Source organism: Marmota flaviventris, chromosome 19, assembly GCF_047511675.1.
Source record: "Marmota flaviventris isolate mMarFla1 chromosome 19, mMarFla1.hap1, whole genome shotgun sequence".
Classification (NCBI taxonomy): domain Eukaryota; kingdom Metazoa; phylum Chordata; class Mammalia; order Rodentia; family Sciuridae; genus Marmota; species Marmota flaviventris.
Window position 1 is genome coordinate 36,945,690 of NC_092516.1, and position 25,615 is coordinate 36,971,304.

At 50.6% G+C, this 25,615-nt stretch overlaps 1 protein-coding gene across 5 annotated transcripts; it reads right to left on the bottom strand.

Moving 5' to 3' along the window:
- Window positions 1-239: 239 nt before the first annotated feature.
- Znf316 (zinc finger protein 316) lies at window positions 240-25,042 on the bottom strand. 5 transcript variants are annotated; one of them, XM_071605682.1, is made up of 8 exons: window positions 24,932-25,042; window positions 23,670-23,807; window positions 21,552-21,729; window positions 20,860-21,251; window positions 20,501-20,610; window positions 19,598-19,724; window positions 19,004-19,117; window positions 240-4,527 (listed from the first exon to the last, which is right to left on the bottom strand). In XM_071605682.1, the coding sequence occupies exons 3-8, from the start codon at window positions 21,563-21,565 to the stop codon at window positions 2,198-2,200; spliced, it is 3,087 nt and encodes a 1,028-aa protein (XP_071461783.1). In that variant the 5' UTR covers window positions 21,566-21,729; window positions 23,670-23,807; window positions 24,932-25,042; the 3' UTR covers window positions 240-2,197. The 5 variants fall into 5 exon arrangements, with proteins under 5 accessions (XP_071461783.1, XP_027775995.1, XP_027775996.1 ...); XM_027920194.2 differs by lacking the exon at window positions 23,670-23,807; XM_027920195.2 differs by lacking the exons at window positions 23,670-23,807; window positions 24,932-25,042 and adding an exon at window positions 24,332-24,505.
- Between the last annotated feature and the right edge of the window lie 573 nt (window positions 25,043-25,615).

Below are 25,615 nucleotides of genomic sequence, written 5' to 3' on the forward strand. Positions count from 1 at the left end.
TGATAGGTGTATGTATTACAAGTGTGTGGCTGTGTAGGGGAGCCCCAGCAAGACTTGCGTACAGGCAACACAGGGCCAAATTCATCTTGAGCAGATCCTCATGTGCCATCCTGGGACCAATTCTAGTTTCTTAAAAGAAAACTAAAAAATGTTTGCAGAAATAAGATGGGCCTGAGGCCTCATGGAGCATCCCTGATGGGCACCAAGGAGCGGCAACGCACAGAGTCCAGGCAGAAAGCTTGTTTCTCCACTCTTTATTAAAGCTAGGTCTTCCTGCAGACAGCTCAGGCAGGGCAGAAGCAGCTGGGGCTCAGGAGGGATGGGCACAGTGCCAGGCCCTGGCCACTAGGGCAAGGTCAGAGACACCCCCAACCCCTACCTCCCCCAGCCTTTGACCCTTCCTGAGGCTCATGTCCCAGAAGACATGGGGAGAGAAGAAACCTGGAACAGAGAGGCCATTGCTTAGGTCCCTCCCTGGGACCCCTATCCTCCTCACCACCCCACCCCACCACCTCACTCCGGCCAGGCTAGTTCTTACCACCACCACCCAGGCCCTTTCCCTCCCACCAACTACGACGCCTCCTACCCCACCCAGCCCCTAGCAGCCTGGCTGCTGGCTCTCAGCCCCTGAGGCCTGTCTACACTAAAACAGAAGGAACTAGGTCTAAGGGAATGCAGTCACTTTAAAAATCTCAGTTCTCTGGCCCCAATCACACTGGCCCAAAAAGCACAAAGGGAGGGGGCCTCACATGAGAAGTGCCTCAGCTGCTGCCCAGTGGCTTCCAACAGTCCAGTCTAGAGGGTGAGGCATCCACCAGGCAGGGGCCTTGCATAGGGGGGTGCTTAGTTTATCACTGAGCTAGGGGCTCAGGTCCCCACCCTGTGGGCAGCCACTGTGCAAGCCACCAAACCCTCAGTGCTTCCACTGACCCATCTGTGAAATGTGAATCTAGACAGAAACACTACTCGTTTCTAGTGTAGAATGACTGAAGCAAAGTCAAAGGGACATGTGAAGGTTGTAGGGCCCTAAGTATAGGACATGGGGAAGGTCCTTGGACCAATCTCAGTGCTTTAATATAAATGAGCACTGGGCTCAGAAGGGCAGGTCTCCATGTATCCCCCCGCTCCAGGAGACGTGGCAGCTCAGAGAATTGAAAGCCAGGACCCAGGTGTGTAAGAGCCTGAATGGGGTGTCCCAAGGATGTCTGAGTGTGCCATCTCCAGCTGCCAGAGGTGGGAGGACCAAAGGACTTACTTGGGAAACTGAGATCAAAACCCACCCAAGGCTACGCCTGGCTGATCTCAGTGATGGTGGAGTGAGGCGAGTGAACAACTTTAGAGAATAAGGCTTCAAACTCTCTGGGGACCCTGCGAATATCTATAACCCATCAGCCCTGGCCACAAATTTGGTTTCTGGCTTTTTGTCCTCCCACATTCTTCAGGCCATACAAGAGACAGAAATAAATATCCACAGTTGACAGAATCAAAGCTTTTCCATTTCCTTCCTGGATTATTGAGGAACACCGTTCTTTGGAAACCTATAAGGCTTCCTTTTGTCACCCACGCAGTTCTTAAAACTTTCTGATACACACAAAACACTGAAAGGTCCCTGAATCTCCCACTAAGGAATGAAAGAAGTTCTCAGCTGAACCCACCAGAAGCCAGGACTTGACACTGACCCACCCCAGCAGCCGGATGCTCTTACTTCGACCAGCCCACCCTCCCCAACACAAGGGCTTCTCCGACCTCGATGTAAAACCCAGTTACAAACTCCTAAGTCACTTACCTGGGCCACCCAAATTGGAATCCCAGTAAAATAAATAGCCTCGCCCACCATCCCTACTGCCCTGCCTGGCAGCATAGACCCAGAGATGTTGCAGTCTTTGTCAGGGATGGCAGATCCCAGCCCTGGCCGCCTCCACTCGCTGCTGTGCTCTCCAGAGCACGCCCCACACAGCCATTCGTGCTCCAGGGCAACGGCGCCCTCCTCTGGGGCCCGGCGGAAAGAAACTCGAGGCGGTGGGGTGGAAGGCGGTACACCCAGGGCTGAAGGAAGGCACCGCACGCAGGACTGGAACCCTCGGCCCCACTCCCAGGCCAGAAGGGTAAGGGGCAGGCCCGCAGCAGCCTGCGCCCGAGCCGCCCAGGAGAGGGGCCGGTGACCTAGAGGGTTGCACTTCCTCCTGCCTTGGGCCCCTCACATGATGCTTTCCTCATAGGTACCCGAGGGCCCCGCAAATGCAGTCGCAGGCTCCGAGCCGAAGCTCGTCCCACCAGCGAACTCCAGCAAGGTGCTACTGCGCTCCCCTGACCCGGAACTCGCATTAGCACTCAAGAGTCCCTTGGTGGGTGCCTCGGCCTTAGGCGCCGGGGCCGCCGCTGCTGCCTGCCCCGGCGCACCAGTCGCACCACGGTGCGTCTTCATGTGAGTAAGCAGGTGTGAGCTCTGCGAGAAGCGGCGGCCGCAGTTGGCACAGGCGTAAGGTCGCTCGCCTGTATGCGTGCGCTGGTGGGTCACGAGCACCGAGCGCTGTGAGAAGCGCTTGCCGCACTCGGGGCACGGGAAAGGCCGCTCACCAGTGTGGCCACGCCGGTGCTTGGCCAGGTTGGAACGCTGTGCGAAGCCGCGGCCACAGTCGGCGCAACGGAAGGGCTTCTCTCCTGTGTGCGTGCGCCGGTGCCGCTTGAAGTCCGAGCTGTGGCCAAAGCCTTTGCCGCAGTCGGGGCAGCGGTGCGGCTTCTCCTCTGCGTGTGCCCACTGGTGCCGTGTCAGCGCGGCACTCTGCCCAAAGCGCCGGCCGCACTCGCCGCACGCATAGGGTCGCTCGCCCGTGTGTGCTCGCCCATGCGCCGTCAGGTGAGCGCGGCGACTGAAGCCAGCACCACACACACCACACACAAAAGGTTTCTCGCCAGTGTGGCCGCGCACATGCGCTGCAAGGTGTGAGCCGCGGGCAAAGCGCGCCCCGCACTCCGGGCATGGAAAGGGCCGCTCTCCTGTGTGCGTGCGCCGGTGACGCGCCAGATGCGAGCCATACACGAAACTCTTGCCGCAGTCAGCGCAGCGGTGAGGCCGCTCACCCGCGTGGTAGCGCTGGTGCTTGGCTAGCGCGGCGCGGCGCCCGAACGTCTTGCCACAGTCCGAGCAGATCCACGGGCTCTCCTCCTCTGCCAACGCAGCGGGCGCCGGCTCTGCCAGTAGCCCTCCAACTGCGGGCCCAAAGGTACGCAGTCCACCACCACCGCCTCCAGCACTGCCGCCACCAAAAGGGTCGCAGGCCAGCCCCGTGCCCTCCACTAGGGACAGCGGGGTTCCCAAAGGTCCCTGCAAGGGACGCCCGTCTGCCGGTAGCCGTTCTCCAAAGTTTGGGAGGCCAAGGATGGGAAAGCCATCAGGGTGGAGCCAAGACTTGGGGTGCACAGGAAAGTGGAAACCAAGTGGGTGCGAGGAAGGGCCTTCGCCCTCCCCCAGGCCATTGCCCATCTCCAGGAACCGCCTGTCTGGCTCGGGGTCTTTCTTGCTCTCCGGAGCAGGCGCCTCCGCTGTCGCGGCCACCTCCTCTCTGGCCTCCGATTCGGGGTCTCCATCTGTTTCAACGGCCTCAGGCTCCTCAGGCTCCTCTGGCCCAGCTTCCTGCTCCTCGGGCCCCACTGTGACAGCCACCTCGCTGGACTCCTGTCGCGGGCCGTCACCACTGGGTTCTGTACAGCCTCCGCCACGCCGATGGCGCTGAAAGTCGGCACGCAGGCGGAAAGCCTGGCCGCAGTCAGGGCAGCAGTGAGGCCTGTCGGCAGTGTGGACAGCCTGGTGCCGCGCGAGTGCGGAGCTCTGACTGAAGCTGCGACCGCAGTGTGGGCACGGGTAGGGCCGCTCGCCCGTGTGTGTGCGCTGGTGTGTCACCAGGTAAGAGCGGCGTCCGAAGCCCGCGCCACAGAAGGCGCATCGATAAGGCCGCTCGCCAGTGTGGATGCGCCGGTGCGTCACCAAGTGCGACTTGTAAACAAAGCGCTTGCCGCAGTCCGGGCAGGGGAAGGGCTTCTCGCCAGTGTGTGTGCGCTGATGGATGGCCAAGTGTGAGCGGTACACAAAGCCCTTGCCACACTCGTCGCAGCCAAAGGGCTTTACAGCCGCGTGGTAGCGCTGATGCTTGGCCAGCCGCGACCGGTGTGGGAATACTTTGCCACACACATCGCAAGTGGTCTCAGGCCGCCCTGTGGGAGCAGCCACTGCAGTGGAGAACGACCAGGGAGCCAGAAGGTTCGCGCCTGGCTCCCGGCCAGGTAGGAAGGGCTTTGCTTCACATTCCTCCGCCAGGACCCCGAGGCTGCCTGGGTCCGGCCCCCACTCCTCTGGAGTCTGGGCTGAATCCGAGTCGTCAGGGCCCCACGTCCCAGGGACATCCCCCACGCCATAGGCCGCTGACCATAGCCCTGGTGGCTCGTTCTCCTCCTCCGCCATCTCTGCCAGGAAGTCCTCATCATCTTCCTCCTCGTGGTCCTCTATATCGTCATTCCAGAACCAGGCTCCTGAAGGCGATAAAGTTAAACCAGAAGTGAGGGGTAAGAGAATGTGACAGAGCGCCTGCCCTGAGAAATCATGGCCTCCAAGGGACTCCAAGTTTTTCAGACATGGGGCTTCCTTCTAGTCGTGGACAGGCATCTCCACTCATCCAAGTGAGAGATTATTCTTGCCCCACCAATCCTGGCCGCTCCAGAGGCAATAAAGCCACACACACAGTTGGGGACTTTCTGGGTGTGGGGCATCCCATGTGGGGATCCCTCCCAAAAAGGTCAGAGTTCCACCTCTGGAGCAACGTCCAGGGCTTGCCACCCTATGAAGGACCTGAGACTGCAAAGTGGTGAGCTTGTTTGCAGGTTCTTTTGAGTCCCAAGGCTAAGCCCATAATGGATCCTGTTCCCAAAAAAGAGGAGACATGGATTGTTTTCCAAGCCAGCCCCCTCCCTAGCTGGCTTAGCAGAGGGCAGTGCAGCCTGGAGGTTTCAGCACCCTCAGTGTGCTCAGAACCTACCTTTACAGGCACCTAAGGTCTGCTCAGCATCCCTCCCTCTCCCACAGCAGCCAGGGGGCTTCCCTCCCTCTCCCAAAGCAGAACCTGTTGCACACAGGTTCTTGAATCCCTTTCCCCTTTAGAACCCATCTTACCCTGTGAGCCACCCTTCTTCAGCTTGGGTTTCCTGAATTGCTGTGCATTTGGGAAACCCCAAGCCTACTGGGACTATGGGCACACTGTGAGAACCCCAAGTTTCAGCTACTTGTCCTTCCTTTACAGAGCTGCACCCCAACCGTTCCCTTCTACCCTTCTGGAGTCAAGTCTGTAGTCTCCTTTTTATTAAATCAATCAGTGCTGGCAGCCTGCCACCATGATGTACATACAGGGGGAACTTGTGTATGGATCAGCATTAATTCATACTAGAGACATACAGGAAACTGCCTGGCCTGTGGCAGCGCCAGGTATTCAGAGCAACTGCATACCTGCTCTCCTGTACACTGTACTGTGCCCTTCAGATCCCAGCTACTGGAAGATTCAAGCTTCAATAGCCAGGGCCTAGGAAACTCATTACAGCCCACTTGGGTCTACAGCTAAGACTCTGGCCCATTTTAGCTGTCACCTGGCTGGGGGAGCCTGGACTGCTAAGTGTACCCTTGAGATGGTCAGAGCCTATGGATTCTCAGAAGCCTAGGCTGGCTCCCTCACATCAAATGCTACACCCTGCCAGGTCCTTGTTCTGTATGACATTCTCTATGGTGACCTACAGTCTCATGGGAAAGCACAGCACACTGCCAGGTGAAGCCAGAGACTGGCACAGACCTGACTGCAGTTGTGAAAAAAAAAAAAAAAAAAAAGCATGCATGGATCATACAAGGGACAAGAAAATGGGTTATATTATTTTTCATACTAATTTTTCTACAGTTAGTAATACTGTGCTATTGTAGTAAACATAAGCTTTAAAAGTTTATCATTAGCCTTAGTTCACCACTAACTGCCACTTATGCCCACTGAATGACAAGTGTGTCCTGCATGGCAAAAAAAAAAAAAAAAGTCCCTGTTCCTTTTCACTGGGTGCTCTTCTTTGGCAGCAACTCTTCCCCAAATCTGAGAAGGCTGGAGCACACACACCTTAGGGCAGGGATGAGCTGCTGGAGGACAGGCAATCTGGGCCGGTCAGATCAAAAGCCTTTTCCCTTTGGCTCTGATAAGAGTCTTGAGTAGTTTCTAATTAGAGCCCCCTAACAGGGAAAATTCACACTTGAACAAATACAATTTCTTGGCAGATTTCTGCATGGATTAGTCCACCATCAGAACCTATTGAGGATCAATGACCTTTTGCTGCATTAATAAGCCTCAAAGAGCTGGACACCAGGGCCAGCCAGAACCACCTCACTGCCAGGAACAGGGAGGGTTCTCTAATAGCACCTTTCCCCAGAGTCCAAGAACAAGAGGAATGCCTGCTGGTCCAGGAAGATGAGCCCCTACCCACCCACCCCACCTGGCTCTGTAGAGTGGACCAATCCTGACAGATACTTGGGGGAGCTCACCATTACCTCTGGAGCTGGCATGGGTACTTGTCCAACAGCAAGGACAAGTGGTGAGGCCATACCTAAACACTCAGCAAGGTGTTGCAGGCCACCACTCACTCCCAGTGAGCAGGGGGAAGTGTTGAGAGCCACAGCCGAAGGGGCCCCAGCAAACTTCCAGCTGCCAGCAATCCAGCTGCGGGCTGATGATTGGCTCACAGCGGCCCCAGCAACATCTAGCTGATTGGCTCCTCGGCCCCAGCAACATCTAGCTGATTGGCTCCTCTGCGGTGATGCTCATTGGACTGTTTTCCTGCCCTTTCAGACCACGGAGCTGCTCATTGGGGGACTTTTTGGCTCTGCCCACGTGACCCAGCCAATCGGCCTCAAGAGCAGGAGGATTGTGGGAGGTGGAGAGAAGCTTGAGGGGGGAGAGACAGGCTTGTAAAAAGCCGGTGGTGGCAGTTGAGGCTCTGAGGGGTTTTTCCTGAGAGGCTGTTTGTTTGGCGTGTTTGGTTCTAAAAATAAAGTTAGTTTCTTTTGACAAGTGGCTCCTGATTGTGCCCAGCCAGACTGCGGCATTTGGTGGCCCGTACGGGGAGCGACTGAGGGTAAGTGAAACTGCTCGCCCCTGAGGGCAGGGCGAGAGGATGGGTAGCCATTTTAAGATTCTTCTTTTGTTATTTTGTTTCACTTTTGTTTTAAGTTGCCTGTCCCTGGAGATGAGTGAGACGGAAGAAAAACCACTCACATCTGAGGAAAAACTATTTACGTCTGAGGAACAGATAGGGAGAAAGGACGGATGCACATGTCAGGAGGATAGAAAGGCTATAATGACTTTTTGTTGTTCCCTTTTTATCTCATTCTGTCTCGGTTTTGTTTGGCGTCATCTTGTTGGGTTGTATTATAGTAGAAATACGGGATCAGAAATTAGTAAAAAACAAACTGAAAGAGTGTTAAGTAAATTGTTAGAGGAAGGAGGCATCTCAGTAAAATCAAGAACAGTCAGGGCATACGTTGATACAATACAAAAATGTAGCCCATGGCTTTTTAAGGAGGAGTTGTTAAATATATCACAATGGAACCATCATGGTGAAGATTTAAAAAGAATAGAAAAGAAAAGCCCAGGGACTCTGCCAGTTGGCACATTGCCATTGTGGACGTTCGTATCTTGTTTGCTTAGTCCAAAGCCTTCAGTTCAGACAATGGTAGAGGAAGGAGAAGACATAATGATTCAAGTAAAAGAGAAGGTCTCTCAAGTTAGTCAGACAGAGGAAAAGATTCAAGTAAAAAAGAAGGTCTCTCAAGTTAGTCAGACAGAGGAAAAGATTCAAGTAAAAGAGAAGGCCTCTCAAGTTAGTCAGACAGAGAAAGAAAGTGTAAAACAGAAAAAGCCATCAGGGGGAAAGTTACAACAGGAGATTGCTACTAACACCTTTCTATCACCAGAGGGTGTAAGTGTCCAACCAACAGCACCACCTCTACAGGAGACTGCTACTAACACCTTTCTATCACCAGAGGACGTAAGTGTCCAACTAACAAGGCCACCTCCATATGCTGGGAGGTCCCCAACCCCCGCAGTTGATAGTTGGGATCCTGAGACAAGATCTCAAATATTAACATGCCCTGTATTTGAGGCAGGAGGGCAGCGATTTTACCAAGTTTTAAATTTCAAAACAGTGAAGCAGCTAAAAGAGGCTGTAACAACCTATGGTCCTCAAGCACCCTTCACTGTAAGCTTGGTCGAATCCATTAACAACTTGAACATGACGCCAGCAGATTGGGCTAATATGTGTAAAGCTGTGCTAAATGGAGGACAATACCTGTTATGGAAGGTTGCCAATGAGGAATTTTGCAAGGAGACGGCTAGGCGAAATGCAGCAGCTGGTTATCCTCAGAGAAATCTAGATATGTTGTTAGGAAAGGGACCTTATGAGGATCAGCAGCAACAAATTGCATATGATCCTGGCGTATACGCACAAATTGCTGCAGATGCAATTAAGGCATGGAAGACTTTACAAGGACATGGAGGTTTACAAGGTCAATTATCTAAGGTAATACAAGGAGCTAATGAACCTTATGCTGAATTTGTAGATAGGCTTATTCAAACAGCTACCAGAGTTTTTGGGAATACAGAACAAGCAATGCCATTACTAAAACACCTGGCTTATGAGCAAGCGAATCGTTGGTGCAGAGATATCATTAGACCATGGAAACATGAAGATTTAAACACATATATTAAATTATGTAGAGACATTAATGAACAAGAGCAAGTCGTGGCAGCTGCAGTAAAACAGGCTTTAGATGCCAGAGACATTAATGAACAAGGGCAAATTGTGGCAGCTGCAGTAAAACAGGCTTTAGATGCCAGGCCAAGAACATGCTACAATTGTGAACAAACAGGACATTTTAAAAGGAATTGCCCCATTGGAGGAGGGTTTAACAAAACTAGGTATCCAAGGAGTAGAATACCAGGTATTTGCCCACGATGCCGTAGAGGGAGACATTGGGCTAATGAATGCCGTTCTCAAACCACCATAGAGGGTACTCCATTATCAAAAAATGAACAAGGACCAGGTGTTTATCCACGATATCGTGGAGAAAGGCATCAGGCTCCATTGCCAAAAAATGGACAAGGGGGCCCAATGCTCCGGGGCCCAAAACCACAAATATACGGAGCACTGGAGGAACCCAGCAACCCCATCAGGGTAGTGCCCAGGACACATTGTCCATCAGATCCCTCATCAGACAAACCAGAGGGAGCGCAGGGTTGGACATCTGCGCCTCCGCCAGAGCAGTACTAACTCCAGAGATGGGAGTTCAAATCATTCCCACAGGGGTGAAAGGACCTCTTCCCAAAGGAACAGTAGGCTTATTATTGGGACGCAGCTCTTCTACTCTAAAAGGACTTATGATAAGTCCTGGGGTAATTGATCCCGATTATGAAGGTGAAATAAAAATTATAGCCAGTTCTCCAAAGGGTATATCAGTAATTTCACCAGGAGATAGAATAGCACAGTTACTAATAATACCCAGCCTACATGATAAATTTTCCAGTCGCACTGTAGAAAGAGGTTCCAAGGGATTAGGCTCCACAGGTGTAGACTGGGCTATGCTTTCTTTAAATTTAGATTCTCGCCCCATGCTAAAACTAAATATTCAAGGACATGAATTTAATGGGCTACTGGATACAGGTGCAGACCTTAGCATCATCTCTCGTCAAGAATGGCCAAAACATTGGCCATTACAACAAGCCACTCAAACGCTTCGAGGCCTAGGAGTGGCGACTAATCCCCATAGAAGTGCAATGGTATTAGATTGGAAGGATCCTGAAGGATGTGAAGGAACTATACAGCCATATGTATTGGATCATCTTCCCGTAAATTTATGGGGATGAGATGTCCTAGATCAATTAGGTTTGACATTAACAAATAACATCAACCAAAATGCACCCACTATTATGACTAGACAAGGTTTTAGGAAAGGAAAAAGATTAGAAAAACAAGAACAAGGTATAGCAGCACCAATACAAATAGATCAAGGAACAGACAGACATGGGTTGGATTTTCAGAAAGGGCCACTGAGACAATAAAAATTACTTGGAAATCAGAAAGACCAGTATGGGTTCCTCAGTGGCCCCTGACTAAAGAAAAGATACAAGCAGCCCATGACCTGGTCAAACAACAATTAGCGGAAGGACATATACAACCTTCCATATCTCCCCATAATACTCCCATTTTTGTCATCAAAAAGAAATCTGGTAAATGGAGATTATTGCAAGATTTAAGAGCCATTAATAATGAGATGGTTATTATGGGACCTGCTCAATCAGGGATTCCTCAATTGTCTGCTTTGCCAAAAACCTGGTATGTTTTAGTTATAGATATTAAAGATTGTTTTTTTTCAATTCCAATTCATCCTGAGGATAGTCCACGTTTTGCATTTACTATCCCTGCACTGAATCATGAAGGTCCTGATCAGAGATATGAATGGAAAGTACTCCCTCAAGGGATGGCTAACAGCCCAACTATGTGTCAAATTTATGTTAACAAAGCAATCCAGCCACTTAGAAATCAAAATCCTGAACTACAAATATTTCACTATATGGATGATGTATTATTAGCACACAAAGATAAAAACACATTGCTAGAATGTTATGCCACACTTACAAACTTATTAAAAAATTATAATCTAGAGATAGCAATAGATAAAGTACAATTAAATTTTCCAATTAATTATTTAGGAGTTCTATTATCCTCAACCATGGTCCGTCCACCAAAAATTCAAATACGAGTAGATCAACTCAAATCACTTAATGACTTTCAAAAGTTATTAGGAGACATAAATTGGATAAGGCCTTATTTAGGTATACCAACAGGAGAGTTGGGACCTTTATTTGATATCCTAAAAGGTCCATCAGATCCAAATTCACCCCGAATGTTAACGCCTGAAGCAAGAAAGGCATTAAAAATCATTGAAACATATATGGAAAATATGCATTTGGATAGAATTGATATAAGTTTGCCTTTATTATTTATTGTACTACCAACAAAAAATATTCCTACAGGAGTATTTTGGCAAGAAGGTCCATTATTATGGATACATTTATCTTATTCTCCTAACACTATTCTTACTAGGTATCCTGAGGCTGTAGGACAATTAATACTCAAAGGAATAAAAGCAGCAAAGGGAGTGTTTGGAATTTCTCCCAATAAAATTATTACTCCATATACTATGAATCAAATTGATGAGTTAGCTAATGAGTTAAATACTTGGGCAATAATCATGTGCAAATCTAATGTTTCATTTGATAACCACTTACCATCTAATCCTTTATTGTCTTTTTGGTCATTGCATCCTGTAATTTTTCCAAAAATGACAAGAAAAACACCTATCATGAATGCTCCAAATATATTCACTGATGGGTCAAATAATGGTACAGCAGCAGTAGTTACCCCTGATCAAACTTTTACATTTTTAGTACCCAAACAATCAGCTCAAAAGGTAGAGCTTAATGCAGTTTTACAAGCTTTTGTGATGTTTAAAGATTCTGTATTTAATTTATTTTCTGATAGTCAGTATGTAGTTAATGCTATAGTATCTCTTGAAGATGCTGGTAGGATTTCCCCTTCTTCTACTGTTTTCTCTTTGCTTTCCACTATACAAAGTCTAATCTGGGACAGAAAAGATCCATTCTTTATATCAGGGCACATACAGGATTGCCTGGAGCCCTTAGTTTGGGCAATGATTTAGCAGATAAAACTACACATGACATACATATTTTCTCTACACTAGAAGAAGCTATAAATTTTCATAAAAAGTTCCATGTCAATGCTAATACTTTACAAAAGCGTTTTAAAATAACTAAGGAACAAGCTAGACAAATAATAAAACAATGTCAAAATTGTGTGATCTTTTTACCACAAGTTAATCTTGGAGTCAATCCTAGAGGATTGATACCTAACCATATTTGGCAGATGGACGTCACACACTTGCCAGAATTTGGAAAATTAAAATATTTGCATGTTACAGTTGATACTTCTTCTGGATTTTTGATGGGCTCCCTTCATGCCGGAGAAAAAACTAAAGATGTTATAGCTCATTGCTTACAAAATTTTGCCACTGTGGGTGTTCCAAAACAGTTAAAAACAGATAATGCCCCTGGTTATACTTCTACCTCTTTTAAACAATTTTGCTCAACATTTGGCATTACTCATATAACAGGAATCCCATACAATCCACAGGGACAAGGCATAGTTGAAAGAGCTCATCAAACTATTAAAATGTACTTATTAAAGCAAAAAGAAGGAATTGGGAAGGGGTATATATTCCCCAAAGATAAACTTAAAATAACCCTTTTTACTCTAAACTTTTTAAATTTGGATTCATCAGGACTTAGTGCTGCGGAAAGGCATATGTGTCCAAAAAATGTACATAAGCCCAAGGTACTTTGGAAGGATATTCTAACAGGACAATGGAAAGGTCCTGACCCAGTAATTGTCTGGAGTCGGGGGTCTGTTTGTGTGTTTCCACAGGGAGAACAGCAGCCGATTTGGATTCCAGAGAGATTAACCAAGGTCCTGACCCAGTGATTATCTGGAGTCGGGGGTCTGTTTATGTGTTTCCACAGGGAGAACAGCAGCCGATTTGGATTCCAGAAAGATTAACTAAAGCGATTTCTACAGACCAAAAAGAAGATGATTTGGCTCAAATCCATAACAACTGATATCCAAAACTCCAGTTTGGCTATTCTTACATCTGCAACAGAACCAGGATGCTTTTTTCAATATCTATTTTATTATTGCCCTTTGCCATATCATGAAGTTCTATTTTGTTTTTTGAGCTCATACAGACCTAGGTTAATGTTTTGCTGATCAGTTCTATTTTTTGACTATAGAGTTTTTAAACATTGCAATGGAGATTTCACCTGTAAAAAGTTATAAGGCCTTTACTATAATGTTATGTGTTGTATGTATTATATTATGTGTGCACACTTGTGTTTTGTGTTATATGTTTGAATGTATGTATGTCCATATATCATATATGATGAGCGCTCATGATAAAATGGATCCAAATATTTTTTTTTCACGTGATTTATATGGTTTAATTTAAATTGGGTAAACAACTGTTGAGGATTGTTTTAATATGTAAACAAAAAAGAAGGTTAACAGATCTGTTTGTTTACTTTCACCTTTCCTTTTCATTATATTTAATAATTCTCTTAAAGACAATGTAAAATTGTTTTCTTTTAGTGCCTTCTGTAATGTTACATAATTTTTTCTTTAGCCATTATTGCCAGAATTCCTATCTTCATCCCAGTGCCGGTGAAGACAATGTAAATTGTTAAGAAAATTGTTTTCTTTTAGTGCCTTCTGTAATGTTACATAATTTTTTCTTTAGCCATTATTGCCAGAATTCCTATCTTCATCCCAGTGCCGGTGAAGACAATGTAAATTGTTAAGAAAATTGTTTTCTTTTAGTGCCTTCTGTAATGTTACATAATTTTTTCTTTAGCCATTATTGCCAGAATTCCTATCTTCATCCCAGTGCTGGTGAAGTCAAAGATAAAACCAATCTACAGCTTCTACAATAGCCATCACTGAACTGCTTGCAGAACTTGCCTGGACACATTGTGAGCTCACCTGTATGCATTGTGAACTATCTGTTGGTGCAGCGACTTGTGGTAGTGTTGGGGTATTTTTGCTGATGATGTCACCGGTGGTACAATTTTTCAAAGGAGCCCTCAATTGGCTTAATGTCATGGCATTTTGCATCCTCCTCTACTAGTGATGGTCTAAAATTTGGGGGCCAACAGAGGTGAGGCAAAGAACTTCACCCCCCCACTGGTGCAAAGGCCTATCCACAAGTATAGCTGTATGCTGGACCGGTAGTCAGTGACGGGTATGATCCAATTGCAGTGGTACCAACCTAAGACAGGAGGCTGACGCCTAGAGGTCAGTTCATCCGATGATGGGTAAGGACCATATGTTGAATTGGACTGCCTAACAGGCACGGTCCCTAAGCCACATGCTTGTTGTTTAAACAGAGAGGGGGAGATGTTGAGAGCCACAGCCGAAGGGGCCCCAGCAAACTTCCAGCTGCCAGCAATCCAGCTGCCAGCTGATGATTGGCTCACAGCGGCCCCAGCAACATCTAGCTGATTGGCTCCTCGGCCCCAGCAACATCTAGCTGATTGGCTCCTCTGCGGTGATGCTCATTGGACTGTTTTCCTGCCCTTTCAGACCACGGAGCTGCTCATTGGGGGACTTTTTGGCTCTGCCCACGTGACCCAGCCAATCGGCCTCAAGAGCAGGAGGATTGTGGGAGGTGGAGAGAAGCTTGAGGGGGGAGAGACAGGCTTGTAAAAAGCCGGTGGTGGCAGTTGAGGCTCTGAGGGGTTTTTCCTGAGAGGCTGTTTGTTTGGCGTGTTTGGTTCTAAAAATAAAGTTAGTTTCTTTTGACAAGTGGCTCCTGATTGTGCCCAGGGCACCTGAATCCCAGGAAAGTTGAAGCTGGCTGCACCGGAGATCTCAGGAAGTATCAGGACATTGGGAGGGAACCTGGGGAATCCCAAGACTAGCAGACCCCAAGACCAGGCTCTGTTCTCTTTATTTTCTGCTGTTAAAGTGGCATAAGGTCTAGAGGTTTTGGCCCTGGAATGGGGAAGTCCAGTGTAACAGTCACTCCAGGGACAGAGTTTGCAGGATGTTTTCTAGCTTTAAGACCCAAAAGCTCTTTATAGATCCAGGTGAGGACTCATCAGCTCTACTTGTCAGACCCCAAAAGGGGCAGACAAGTCACTCAAATAAAAAAGTATATGGGGTGTGTTCCTCAATAGCTGGAGGACAGTGAGACAGGCAGTGATTCCAACAATGACCCTGAGGATTGAGCATGGCTACTTCCTCCAGAACTACAGGAGAGAGTAGAGAAGCTCTGCGGATTGGAGCTGGAACTTCACCTTCTTGCACCTAACCCCTGCTCCCAGGATCTGACCTTGGGTGATAATTAGCTAGGCCTCTGGGAAGAGCCTGAGGGACCACAGGATTTACACATAAAATGCACCAGCAGATCAGGAATCAAAGACAGCTATCTAGGAAGGGAGAACCTATCAGAGCTTGGCCACAAGGACACTTTCATAATCTATGTCAAACACAGTGAAAACAGGTTTCTGGCCTACCAGGAAGTATTAGGTGACAGGAGCTGGGGCAGGCAATCTAAAGAAGGCCCCTTCGCAGGTGGATGTCAAGAGAATGAATGAAAACCCCAGGACTGTGGGTTGTCACCATCATTTCTCCCACCTTCCTCCTAACATCTAGTCATGGATGCTTTCTAAAAAGTCCTGATGGAGCTGGGCATGGTGGCGCTCGCCTGTGATCCCAGCAGCTTAAGGGGCTCAGCAACTCAGTGAGACCCTGTTTCTAAGTAAAATACAAAAAAGGGCTGGGGATGTGGCTTAGTGGTTGAGCGCCCCCAAGTTGAACTCCCCTCCCCCCTAAAAAAAGTCCTATTGGACAATGTTGGGCTCCCCTTCAAAGCTGAACACACTGGGTTCTTACAGATCTTAGCATTGTCTCACCACTTCATGCTCCATGGCAGGTCTTCTCCTATAGGTTGATGCCCCTTTACCACATCTCCCCTGCTGTCTCTTGAGGGGCAGCCAAGGGAACCAACTCTGCTGGGGTCCCAAACCCATTTGTACGTGGGACCTGGGGCAAGTCATGTAACTTCAGTTTCCTCATCTGTAATCTCATTTTGAGGTAATGCTGCAAGGGTTAAAAAAGTAAACAGCTATAAAGTACATGTAGCCATGCTACATAGGCATTACAACTGGACACAGGTGCCACCCCTGCCATGTGTCACTGTTGATTCTCCAAGGCTTCCCCCTTGCTGTTTATTCTCTATCTTCCCTGTTGTTGAGACTCTGTTCTCTCAAATATTGGGCTGTTAGGCTGTGTCTCTTTTCTACTGCCAGGCACACATGGCTACAGATCGCTAGAAGGCTGGGCCCCAATCCCTAACTCCAGACAGGTTACTAACTAGCCCTCTGCACCTGGGCAGGCAAGTTCTCCTCTCCAACAGGGCAAGGTGGCAAAGGGATAGGAGAGGCTCCAGGGCTGGGGTATGAGCTGTCTTGGAGCTACCCTGTCACTAGCACTTGGTACTCTGCAGGCCTGGAGACCTCTGAAGACAGTAAAGGTGATCCTGCACTTCATGAAGACCAAGATTTACCCAGAACCCAGACAGCAGCAGGCTCCCTTGCTCTGCCCAGGCCCTGCACTAGCTGCAAGAAGCTGGCTCTCACGCTCTGATGTCTGGTGACCCAATGGCAGAAACCCCCAGACACCTCCAGGAAGTGCTCTGGGCACAGGGCAAGGGAATATGCCTCCAGCTGCTACAGAGGTGGCTAAGGGACACTCAGAACACCCAAACACACTGGCCAGGAAACCTATCTCCTGGCCTAAGCTGGTCTGGCCTTGGGAAAAGTCAAAGCTATGGGCTTCTGTCCTTCAGATAACCCTTCCCAAATTCCCTGAATAAGATCAGTACCTGCTCTTGCTCACCCCCACCCCCACCCTGCAAAACTTTATCCAGACACAGAAACTCAAGCTGGGCTCAAGAGCCCCTGCCACTGTCAGAAGTAGCACGAGGAAGAAGGTACATGAGGATGAAATGCCCAGGTTGGTGGGCATCAGCAGCCTCCCCCACTAGTTGGGGGAGGACATCAGAGACATCAGCCTCAGCCTAGCTCATCAGCTCAAGCTTGGGAAGGCAGCCAGGCTTCCAACTGGGATCTGTCCTCTTGGCCAGGGCGACAGGCCTGTGAGCAAGTAGTCTTCCTCTGATAGGCCATTCCTTGTCACTGGTGAGTGACCTGAGAAATGCCAGTGACCTCTATGGCCTCAATTCCTTTGCAGATTATGTGTGGTTATGGTACCAAGGCCTGGCCCACCTCAAAACGATTTCAGAAAACAAAAGCACTCCCAGGTCAGGGGACAGGCCTACCTTCCTCTCACTACACCCTCCTATCCCCACCCCAGTCAGAGTCTCCAGCACCTGGAAACCTGAACCAGCCCCTTGTTCCAGGCACTAAAAAGGCTGCCTCTTTGCCAGGGTGTCCCCGCACTGCTTTCCTTCCTCTGCACCAAGCCCAGGGGTCTAGGGCAAGATAAGACCCAAGCTGCCTGGCTGGAAGAAAGAAAGGGGAGTTCAGTGATAGCCAAGGTCCCCTCTGGGGCATGGCTATGTGAAACCTAATGGACTGGCCTCTGAGGTCTCCTTAGGTGCTCACAGCTGTGTGAGCAGAACCCCCAGTAGCCTGGGGCCAGTCTCTGCCTGCTGTGGGTGAGGGAGGGGAACAGCTGTGCCTGTCTATTGGGGGCAGCCATATTCAGACTCCAGAACAGCTGGACAGTATTTGCTGATCACTGGATTTTCTCACCTTAGTGTGTGTCTCTACCTCTTCTGCCTTTTAAACTTCATCTCTGTCCTTTCCTGAGTAATGATTAAGCTGGTTCAATCCTGGGTCTTGTATTTCTCTTCTGTCCTTCACTTTCAGAAGAGGGGCAGAAGCCAGCTGCCGAGAGGGTGGGAGTCATCAGCTGGCCTTCTGGGATCCCCAAGGTGCCAGGCTTGGTCTGGCTGGCACAGCACCTGGAGGCTGCTGGAAGCTGCCATCAATCTCACCACACCCATTCTGAATGCCATGGACACAGGTGGATGAATGAGACACAGAGCCTGTTCTTACCAAGCACTGGCCTAGAAATGAGGAAGCAAACCCTTCATCCCAGAGAAGCAGCACTGTTTTTTGCCAGAAGGAACCCTTCCAATTCTGAAGCCCAGGAAAGATCCCAAGAGGGTCCCAAGAACCTGGAGACTCAGTAGAAGGGTACCTGGCAGTGAAGGGGTACTGCAGACAGAGCCCAAGGCCTCACTACCTACCAAGCTCTTGAAAAACCAATTTCCTTGTCTAAAGGGAGGCTGACAAGCCCTCCTTGGCCTGCACAGCCCAGAGCTGTCACAAAGATGACACTGCAAGTGAGGATGCTCTGATAAGGACATGTGTAATGTTACTACAGTGTGTTTTTCTGTATAACACCTGTATGGCTGTTCCAGGTCTACTCAGAGCCTTTCCTGCGCTGACATACCCGCAGCTCAAGCCACAGATGCCCATGGGGCAAAAGCCTCCACTGCACACTTTGAACACTGAAAGTGACTGTGATTCCACTGGACCTCAACACAACCAAGAGTTCCAATGCTCAGGTTGGAAACCATGGGCTTGGTTCATATTCTTTATTCTCCAGATGAATAAAGGAGGGCTCAGAGAGTTGAAGGAATGGAGCCAGAGCTAGGTCCAAGGCCTCCAGAGAAACTTACCACCCCAAACGTCTTCTTTACACACCACTCCAAAATCTCTTCTCCAGAAGGCCCCAAGCTGCCCACCCAGAACAGAAGTCTGCCTAGACTTTTGGCAAGGACAGAGAAGGCTGAGGGGGACTTTTTTGTAGAAATGGTTAAATGGGTGGAGAAGCCAGAGGACTGACGAAAGTCTCAGCATTAGAAAGGCTGCACTAACATTCTGCTAGGCTCCTAGAACATAGCCTCAGCTCTGAGCCGAAGTCCTGACCACTGTCTTCAAGTACCAAAAGTAAAAAACATTAAAAATAACAATAATAATCCCAGGTTCCATGGTAGGGAGAGGGATCATTTTTAAGGTTCTCTAAGAACCTTCCAGCTATTGGGCTTCCGTGGAATTGAACCAAGAGGACCCAAGAGACATGAGCAGAGCTTAGTACATAGTGAGTGCTCTATCTCCATGGAACCCACCCCACACTCCAATAGTCAGCACTGAAACTGTCAAAGGCAGCAGAGGAACCAGATACCAGGTCTGCAGAGACCTAAGGTAAAGACATCAGCTCTGAGCAGCTGTGTTGGCAGAAACCCCACAAAATTCCATCTCATACTCACCTGTGTAGACACCAGTGACGATATCTCCCTCCTCAGGGTGAGGGCTATCTGGGACCCAAGGTTCTTCCCCTTGTTCTAGGTGGAAGATCAGATCTGGCTTGGGGATTGGGTATCCTGCCCAGGAGAGAAACAGATGGCAGCTGCAGAGCAGCTGTTCCTATCTATGAACAGACCCTCTCCTTTCCTCCATCCTTTCCAAGACCAGCCCTCCCTACCTCACACCGTTGGAGGAGATTGTGCATACCTCCATTCGTTGGTTGCCCTCACCAACCTCCTCTCCTCCCACCAAGCCCTGCCCCATATTCCTTCACCTGCAGGATGCCCTCACCTGCCTTCCCCCGTCAAAGCTTCTAGGGCCAAGAAGCACAGTACCCAGAGCAGGATTGGCAGCTCCATAACACACAGCGCCCTGGCTCAGACACCCAACTGACCTCTACCAGAGGCCACAGTGGTCCCGAGGTTCCTGGGAGTAGGCTAGACCCAGCACCTCCCTGCTCCAAGACCCTGAGTCTCAAGAAGTACCCCCTCAGACAACTAAGCCCCTTGCAGTCATTGTAAGGAGGCTGCCTATAAGGAACAGAAGGCCTTCCTTACCTAAGGACACCAAGATCCCATAGTTCTCCTGCATCACTTCCTGGTAGAGGCTCCGCTGGTCTGCATCCAGCCTCTCCCACTCCTCCAGAGAGAAGTATACAGCCACATCTTCAAAGGTCACTAGTCCCTGGGAAAAAACAGCCCCAGACACTGCCCTGGTTAGAAGCTGAGGGAGCCCCCACACAGCCCACATGATAAAGTCAGAGAGAACATACTAAAGCCCTAAAACATGGATCTCAATGGGACATAGTCAGCATCCCATGCATTACTGGGTCTACAGATGCCCAGAAATACTAAAGGCTTTCAGGCTACACCCTGGCCCTGGAAGGTAGGGTCCTGATCCCATCTAGAGACCAGGGACTTGGGTTCAGAGAGGGTGGAGGATCCAGCTCACAGGGTACAAAAACGAGACTCACATCAAGGTGAGGAGACAACAAGCCCTGTAGCCCCTATTCACAAGCAAATTCTGTGGCAACATCAACAGTGTGAAGGTCCACTCTTGAGCAGACAAGTGGCACCAACTAAACCATGTGGGCACCAGTGATTGATCTCACTGGGCAGCAGGAAAGCAGAACCTCAGTAGGAGACAGGTACTCCAGGTAAAGGGAGCTATCTGACTTTGGGGAACAGCCAGGCCTCTGAAGTCACCATGCACAGTGCAGGTAAGCAAATGCCTACTGAAACATTCAAGACAACCCAGTAGCCTAGAAAGGGCCATACCCTAGGAAAACAGAACCATATCCCCTGGGCCTGAGACCTGCAGCCCTGTCCTGGCGAGAGCCTGGGCCCTACCTGAGGATCCCACTGCCACTGCTCCAAGGTCTTCAGGACTTAACGTGTAAAGCCCACCTGAGGAAACCCTGCCCAGGTTACCCAAGTTCCAGGTGAGTGAGAGAAGCTCACCTGAGACCCAGCTGTAAGAAAATCATCCTCATCTTCTTCTTCCTCCTCCTCCTCCTCCTCTTCTTCCTCCAGATCCTCATCCTGAGCAGTAACCTGGGAAGCCTGCAGGGCTGTGGGGAAAACCTCTTAGGGGTCAGCTGTCCATGAGCACCTGGTCTGATCACTCAGTCAACTGCTGCCTAGTCAGCAAGCAAGGCTAGAGCTTCTAGCTACGCCCACATTTCAAAACCTAGCCCCTGCCACTCCAGCTCCAGCTCTACCCTAGGGGGCCCCAGAGCACTCTCTGGCACGGCCAAGTCCCTGGCATGGCCCACACCAGCCCTTTTCACTTCCACCCCCAAGGATTGGCTTTTTCTTACCCTCTTCCTGAAGAACTGGGGACTTGGCATCACCACCATGGCTAAGACACTCAGGGGTCCCCAACCCCGGACTCTGCTCCTCTGCCATCACCTCCTCCGTGTCGTTGTCATCGTCATCTTCTTCCTCCAATTCTGCCTCCACCTCCACCTCTGCCACCTCCTGCACCTGCTCCTCCTCCACCACCTCTGCCATGTCCTCCTCTTCTTCCTCTTCCACTACTATTTCTTCCTCCTCCTCCTCCTCCACCTCTTTCCCCTTTTCTTCTTCCTCTTCCTCCTCCTGGTCAAAATCACACTCTGACCCATCCTCTACCCTCTCCAGCTGGGTAGCTGGGGAATCTGGAGTTGTATGAAGAGCTGCCATCTTCCCTGGGAGCAAGTCTTCACGAAGTCTGAAATAAAGGCAGGAGATGTAGGTGAAGTCACTAGAGCTGAGGGAGAATCGGGGCTCTACCTACCATCTTATGCTGAGCAATCAGCACATTCTGCACCCAGAAAGGCTGCCTGAATAGCCCCTGAAACATGGCCTCCACTTTCTCACCATTTGGTATGAGCTACTACCAGTTTTGGAGTGAGTCAAGTATTTATCCTAAGTCTTTATCCTCAAGGATGAGAAGCATTGAATCCAGGCAACACAGCCCAAGGGTGGTCTACAAGAAACAGCCCCTCTGATACAGAGAACAGATACTTACCCAGTCTTCAGCATACATGAACCAGGCCAGCAGAGAATGTCAGAGGCGGGGCCCAAGCACAACCAGATTGTGGACACTTGGGAGACTCAATGGGTGGGAGGAGAGGATGAGGGATTCACTGGCCTCTTCAGGTGAAAGGTGAGATCAGCAGCGAGAAGCCAGCAGTTCAGACTCTGTCCTGTTGTGGGAGATAAAGGGCCATGAGTAGGCATTGCCCTCTCCTTTGTCCTTTCCTCTCACTGTCCAAGACATTTGGGAAAGGTTAAGTGGGCCATGGAGTTAGACTCATCAGTGGGCCAGCACAGGCAATACAAAATGTTCTGTGACCCCCTATTCTTTAAGCTTAGGTGTCACAAAATCTTAAGGAATAAAATGCCAAAACCCCAGAGGCCAAGATTCTGCTTTCCCACAGATGTCAGGTGGGTTTGCTCAGGGAGATGGGAATTTGGGAGCCCTGGGACCACTCCTCCTTTACAGTTGCACATTCACCAGGTGAGGACAGTCACAGTTTGGATAAATTGGTTTCTGTGGCTCCTTTTAGGGTATGAACCTGAGACTGGGTCTGTCACTCAGCACCTGCCTCTTCAGTGTCTGAGATCTGAACAGGGCCATTTTCAAAGCAACCTAGTCCAACCCAGAATCCTGAGGGGGATGAAGGCATGAGTCCCAGAAAGATCCCAAAATATCAGGCCACATGGCCACACTAGACATTGGGTCCACCCCAGCTCATCCAGCAGCAAAACACCTAAACCACACTGTGTAAAATTGCCCAGAGTCACGAGAACACTGTTCCATAGGCACACATGGGAAAACTGCTCAGAGACTGACTCTTACTCCATATCCTTTCCCTTTTATTCCAGCAGCATCTACTAGTTTTCCAAACTGCTTTGAACAGCTGTTTTAAAACCCATAGTTCAATGGCCACAGTATCTGTGCAGGTCTGCTGAAGTCTGGGGGCTGGGTCCCCTAGCATCTAAAGACCATCTCTCTCCTGATGGTTGTACTCCCTCTTCACTGGTTCCCCCACACTAGATTCAAAATCTCTACCCCACCCACCCAGGTCTCAGAACTAGACACTGGAGGGCCAGTCCAGCGTCCTGCTTCTCCTAGAATCCAGCCCTCATCTCTCTGGCTCCCTGGTGTTGAAAGTTGCCTAAAACATAGGACCACATGTGCATATCTTGCCCTGGTAGGCACTCACACTGAGAACACTCAGCAGTGGTTTCCCAAATGCCACCCACCTCACACCCAGAGAGGGCTTTTCTCACTTAGGTCTCAGGTGGTAAAATCAAGCTAAGTATATAAGCACCAGCACAGCATCTCCTACCAGATCACCACCTGGAGCAACAACTTCAGACTCCTCCAGGCCAGGTCGTTATATATGGAGACCCAACAAAAGAAGAGAGCCCGTGGCTTGGGAATACACAGGTCCCACACTCACCACCTCAGGACTTTTACATGTGCCACCCTCTTTTCTTAGAACTCTCTTCCCCCTTCTCTGATGATCTTGTACCCTGGGCCACTGTTGAGCACAGTTCTGTTCTTGTCCCTGGCAGCACCCACATTTTCTTTACCTGAGAGCAGTCAACTGAGGAACAGTAGGAGCTCCCTTTGCTCCTCTCTGAATCCCACCATTCCAGACAGAATAAGCACTCCAGTATTTACTGAGGAAGTGACCCCAAAATCTATCATTAATGTGATAAAACAGAATTTTTAAAGCTCGGTGTTTGAGCTTACTGTCATGTTCCAGAACAGGTTAACCACACTGGGGGAGGGGAGGTTCTCTGAGATAGAACACACCTCAGAAGCAGCAGAGTCTCTGCCTACAAAGAAGATAGCAGGTAAAGTTCCTTCTCCCAAGAAGTCCATCCACTGGTGACCAGAGGAAAGAGAAATCCAACTCTTGCAGATGTCTAGGGACCCTGAGCAGACAAGCCTGGTGCCCAGCAGAGCCAGACACCCCTTGTGCCCTGACCCAGGATTCAGAACAGAGTGGAACTCGGGGGTGGGTCAGTTTACGCTCCTGCAGCTCTGCCCTGGTTACTCCCTGTCTCCTCAGACCCACACTCTCACCTCCTCCTCCAGCCCACCAGCCCTCTGGAAACTCATTTTGCTCACTTCTCCTTGACCTCTGATCCCAGGTCAGAAGCCACAAAGGTCAGATAAAAAGCTTCATTTCTTGGTCACTCAGTTCCACTAGGGCCCTGCACCCTAGGATATGTTGCCATAGACTTTTAGAATTGGGGGTGATGCCTCCTGCAAGAAGGAGAAAAGTTTGAAAACTGTTAAAAAAAAAAAAAACTCCACAAAAGTCCCAGAGCCAAGGAAATCCACGTGTGGGAGATGCATGGTGCACTTGTACTAGTCAACCTCTTTCCCTCTGGGTAGCCACACTGATGTTGGGGCCCATGAGGTCTTCTGATCTGTCAGGAAGATGGCTGCCACCAACCTCATCGTCTGTCCATGGATTTTAGCAACCCCCACCTCCTTGCTACTGATGCAGGTGTATACATGGGGACCATCCCAGGCCCCTGGCCAAGCCAGCCAGTTCCCCAGACCTGCCAATACTTGTTGGGCCAAACCAAGTGTCAATGTTACTCTACACAGGAAGAGGTAGGGGGCTGGTCCTCTGGGTACCTATACCTCCCCTTACCCCAGTTCATCTTGACTTCCACCAAAAGCCAGCCCCACTCCCACCTCTGTGGCCACAGGGACACCCCAGATTCCATCCGATACCCTCCCACACCTACCCACCCTGGGGAATGAGGTCCCCTACCCACCTACTGGCAACGGACGACTTAGCATAGCAGCCCAGCCGGCCTCCATTTGCAGATCAGGGAAAGATCAGAGACGCCCGCCCCCCCAAGGTCACAAAGTAGGCTGGGGCACCAGAACAAGTTGCTTCCAACCCCGCCCTCCAGGGGGCTAATCGGACCTACATCTCCCGCAGAAGCCATTCCTATGACAGCCCCTCCTGGATGGGTGTGTCCCCGGGGGCGGGGGCGGCCGCGGCCCAGCCTTCGCCACCACATCGGAGGAGGCGTGGATACCTCCTGAGGTGTCGCGCGTGTCCTCCTCAGCCCGCCCCCTCCGTGGTGCCTGCCTGGACCTGCCCTGGGGGTAGGGGCCCGCCCGTGATGCGCAGGCCCGGGCGAGGGTCCGCGGGCCTCGCGGGGCGTGGGCGCTGCAGAGGAAGGTCGGTCGCGCGGCTGCGGCTGCGGCCCCGCCAGGCCCTGGCCCCGAGCGCCGCGGCCGCCCCACGGCCCCGCCAGGCCTCCAGCGCCGGGCTTCGAGGGAGCGCGGCCCGCCCCTTGCCGCCCCCAGCACGAGCCGACCAGCCCGCGCCGCCCGCGCCACGGCCGCCCGCGCGACCCACTCACCGCGCGCCGGGCGGGCCGAGCGCGGGCCGGTCGCGGAGCCAGGGCCTGCGGGCCGCCGGGGCCGCTCTACACAAAGTGACGGCTGCGAGCTGCGCGGCGGCGGCGGCGGCGGCGGCGGCGCGTGGGCACCGGAAGTGCCGCCCGCTGGCCCCGCCCCGTCCGTGCCCACTGAGGAGGCACTTCCGGTCACGCGGAGCTCTCCGGCGCGCGGTCGGGGATCCTGAGGAGCCGGTGCTGCTCTGCTCTGGCCGGGCGCGGGGGCGGTGCGCGCTTTAGAGGCTCCGGGGCACCCACGACTTCGCCAGCGCGAAACCCCAATGCCACCCCTGGGTACACCCACGAGGTCCAACTCTCCGAGCATCTTCTGCGTGTCCAACCCGGCCAGCCTCATCCATCCAATATCCAGGGAGCCCCTGCTGAGTGCCCGGACCCGCGCTGGGCCCGTCCCACAAGTCCAGGGGACACTCCCGGGACTCCGCGATTGGGAAGGAAGGCGCTGACCCCTGTGGGGCCGTCGGGTTGGCGTGCGTGTTGGTAGACCCTGACAAAGGCAGGGATAGTCGATCTCTTGAGCGATGGAAGAGCAGGACTGGAACAGATGGACCAGGTGCCCACAGGTCCATTACACCCCCTTCCTAGGCTACTAGTGTCAGTGTGAGGGGCTGTGGGTCAGGGACTAAAGGG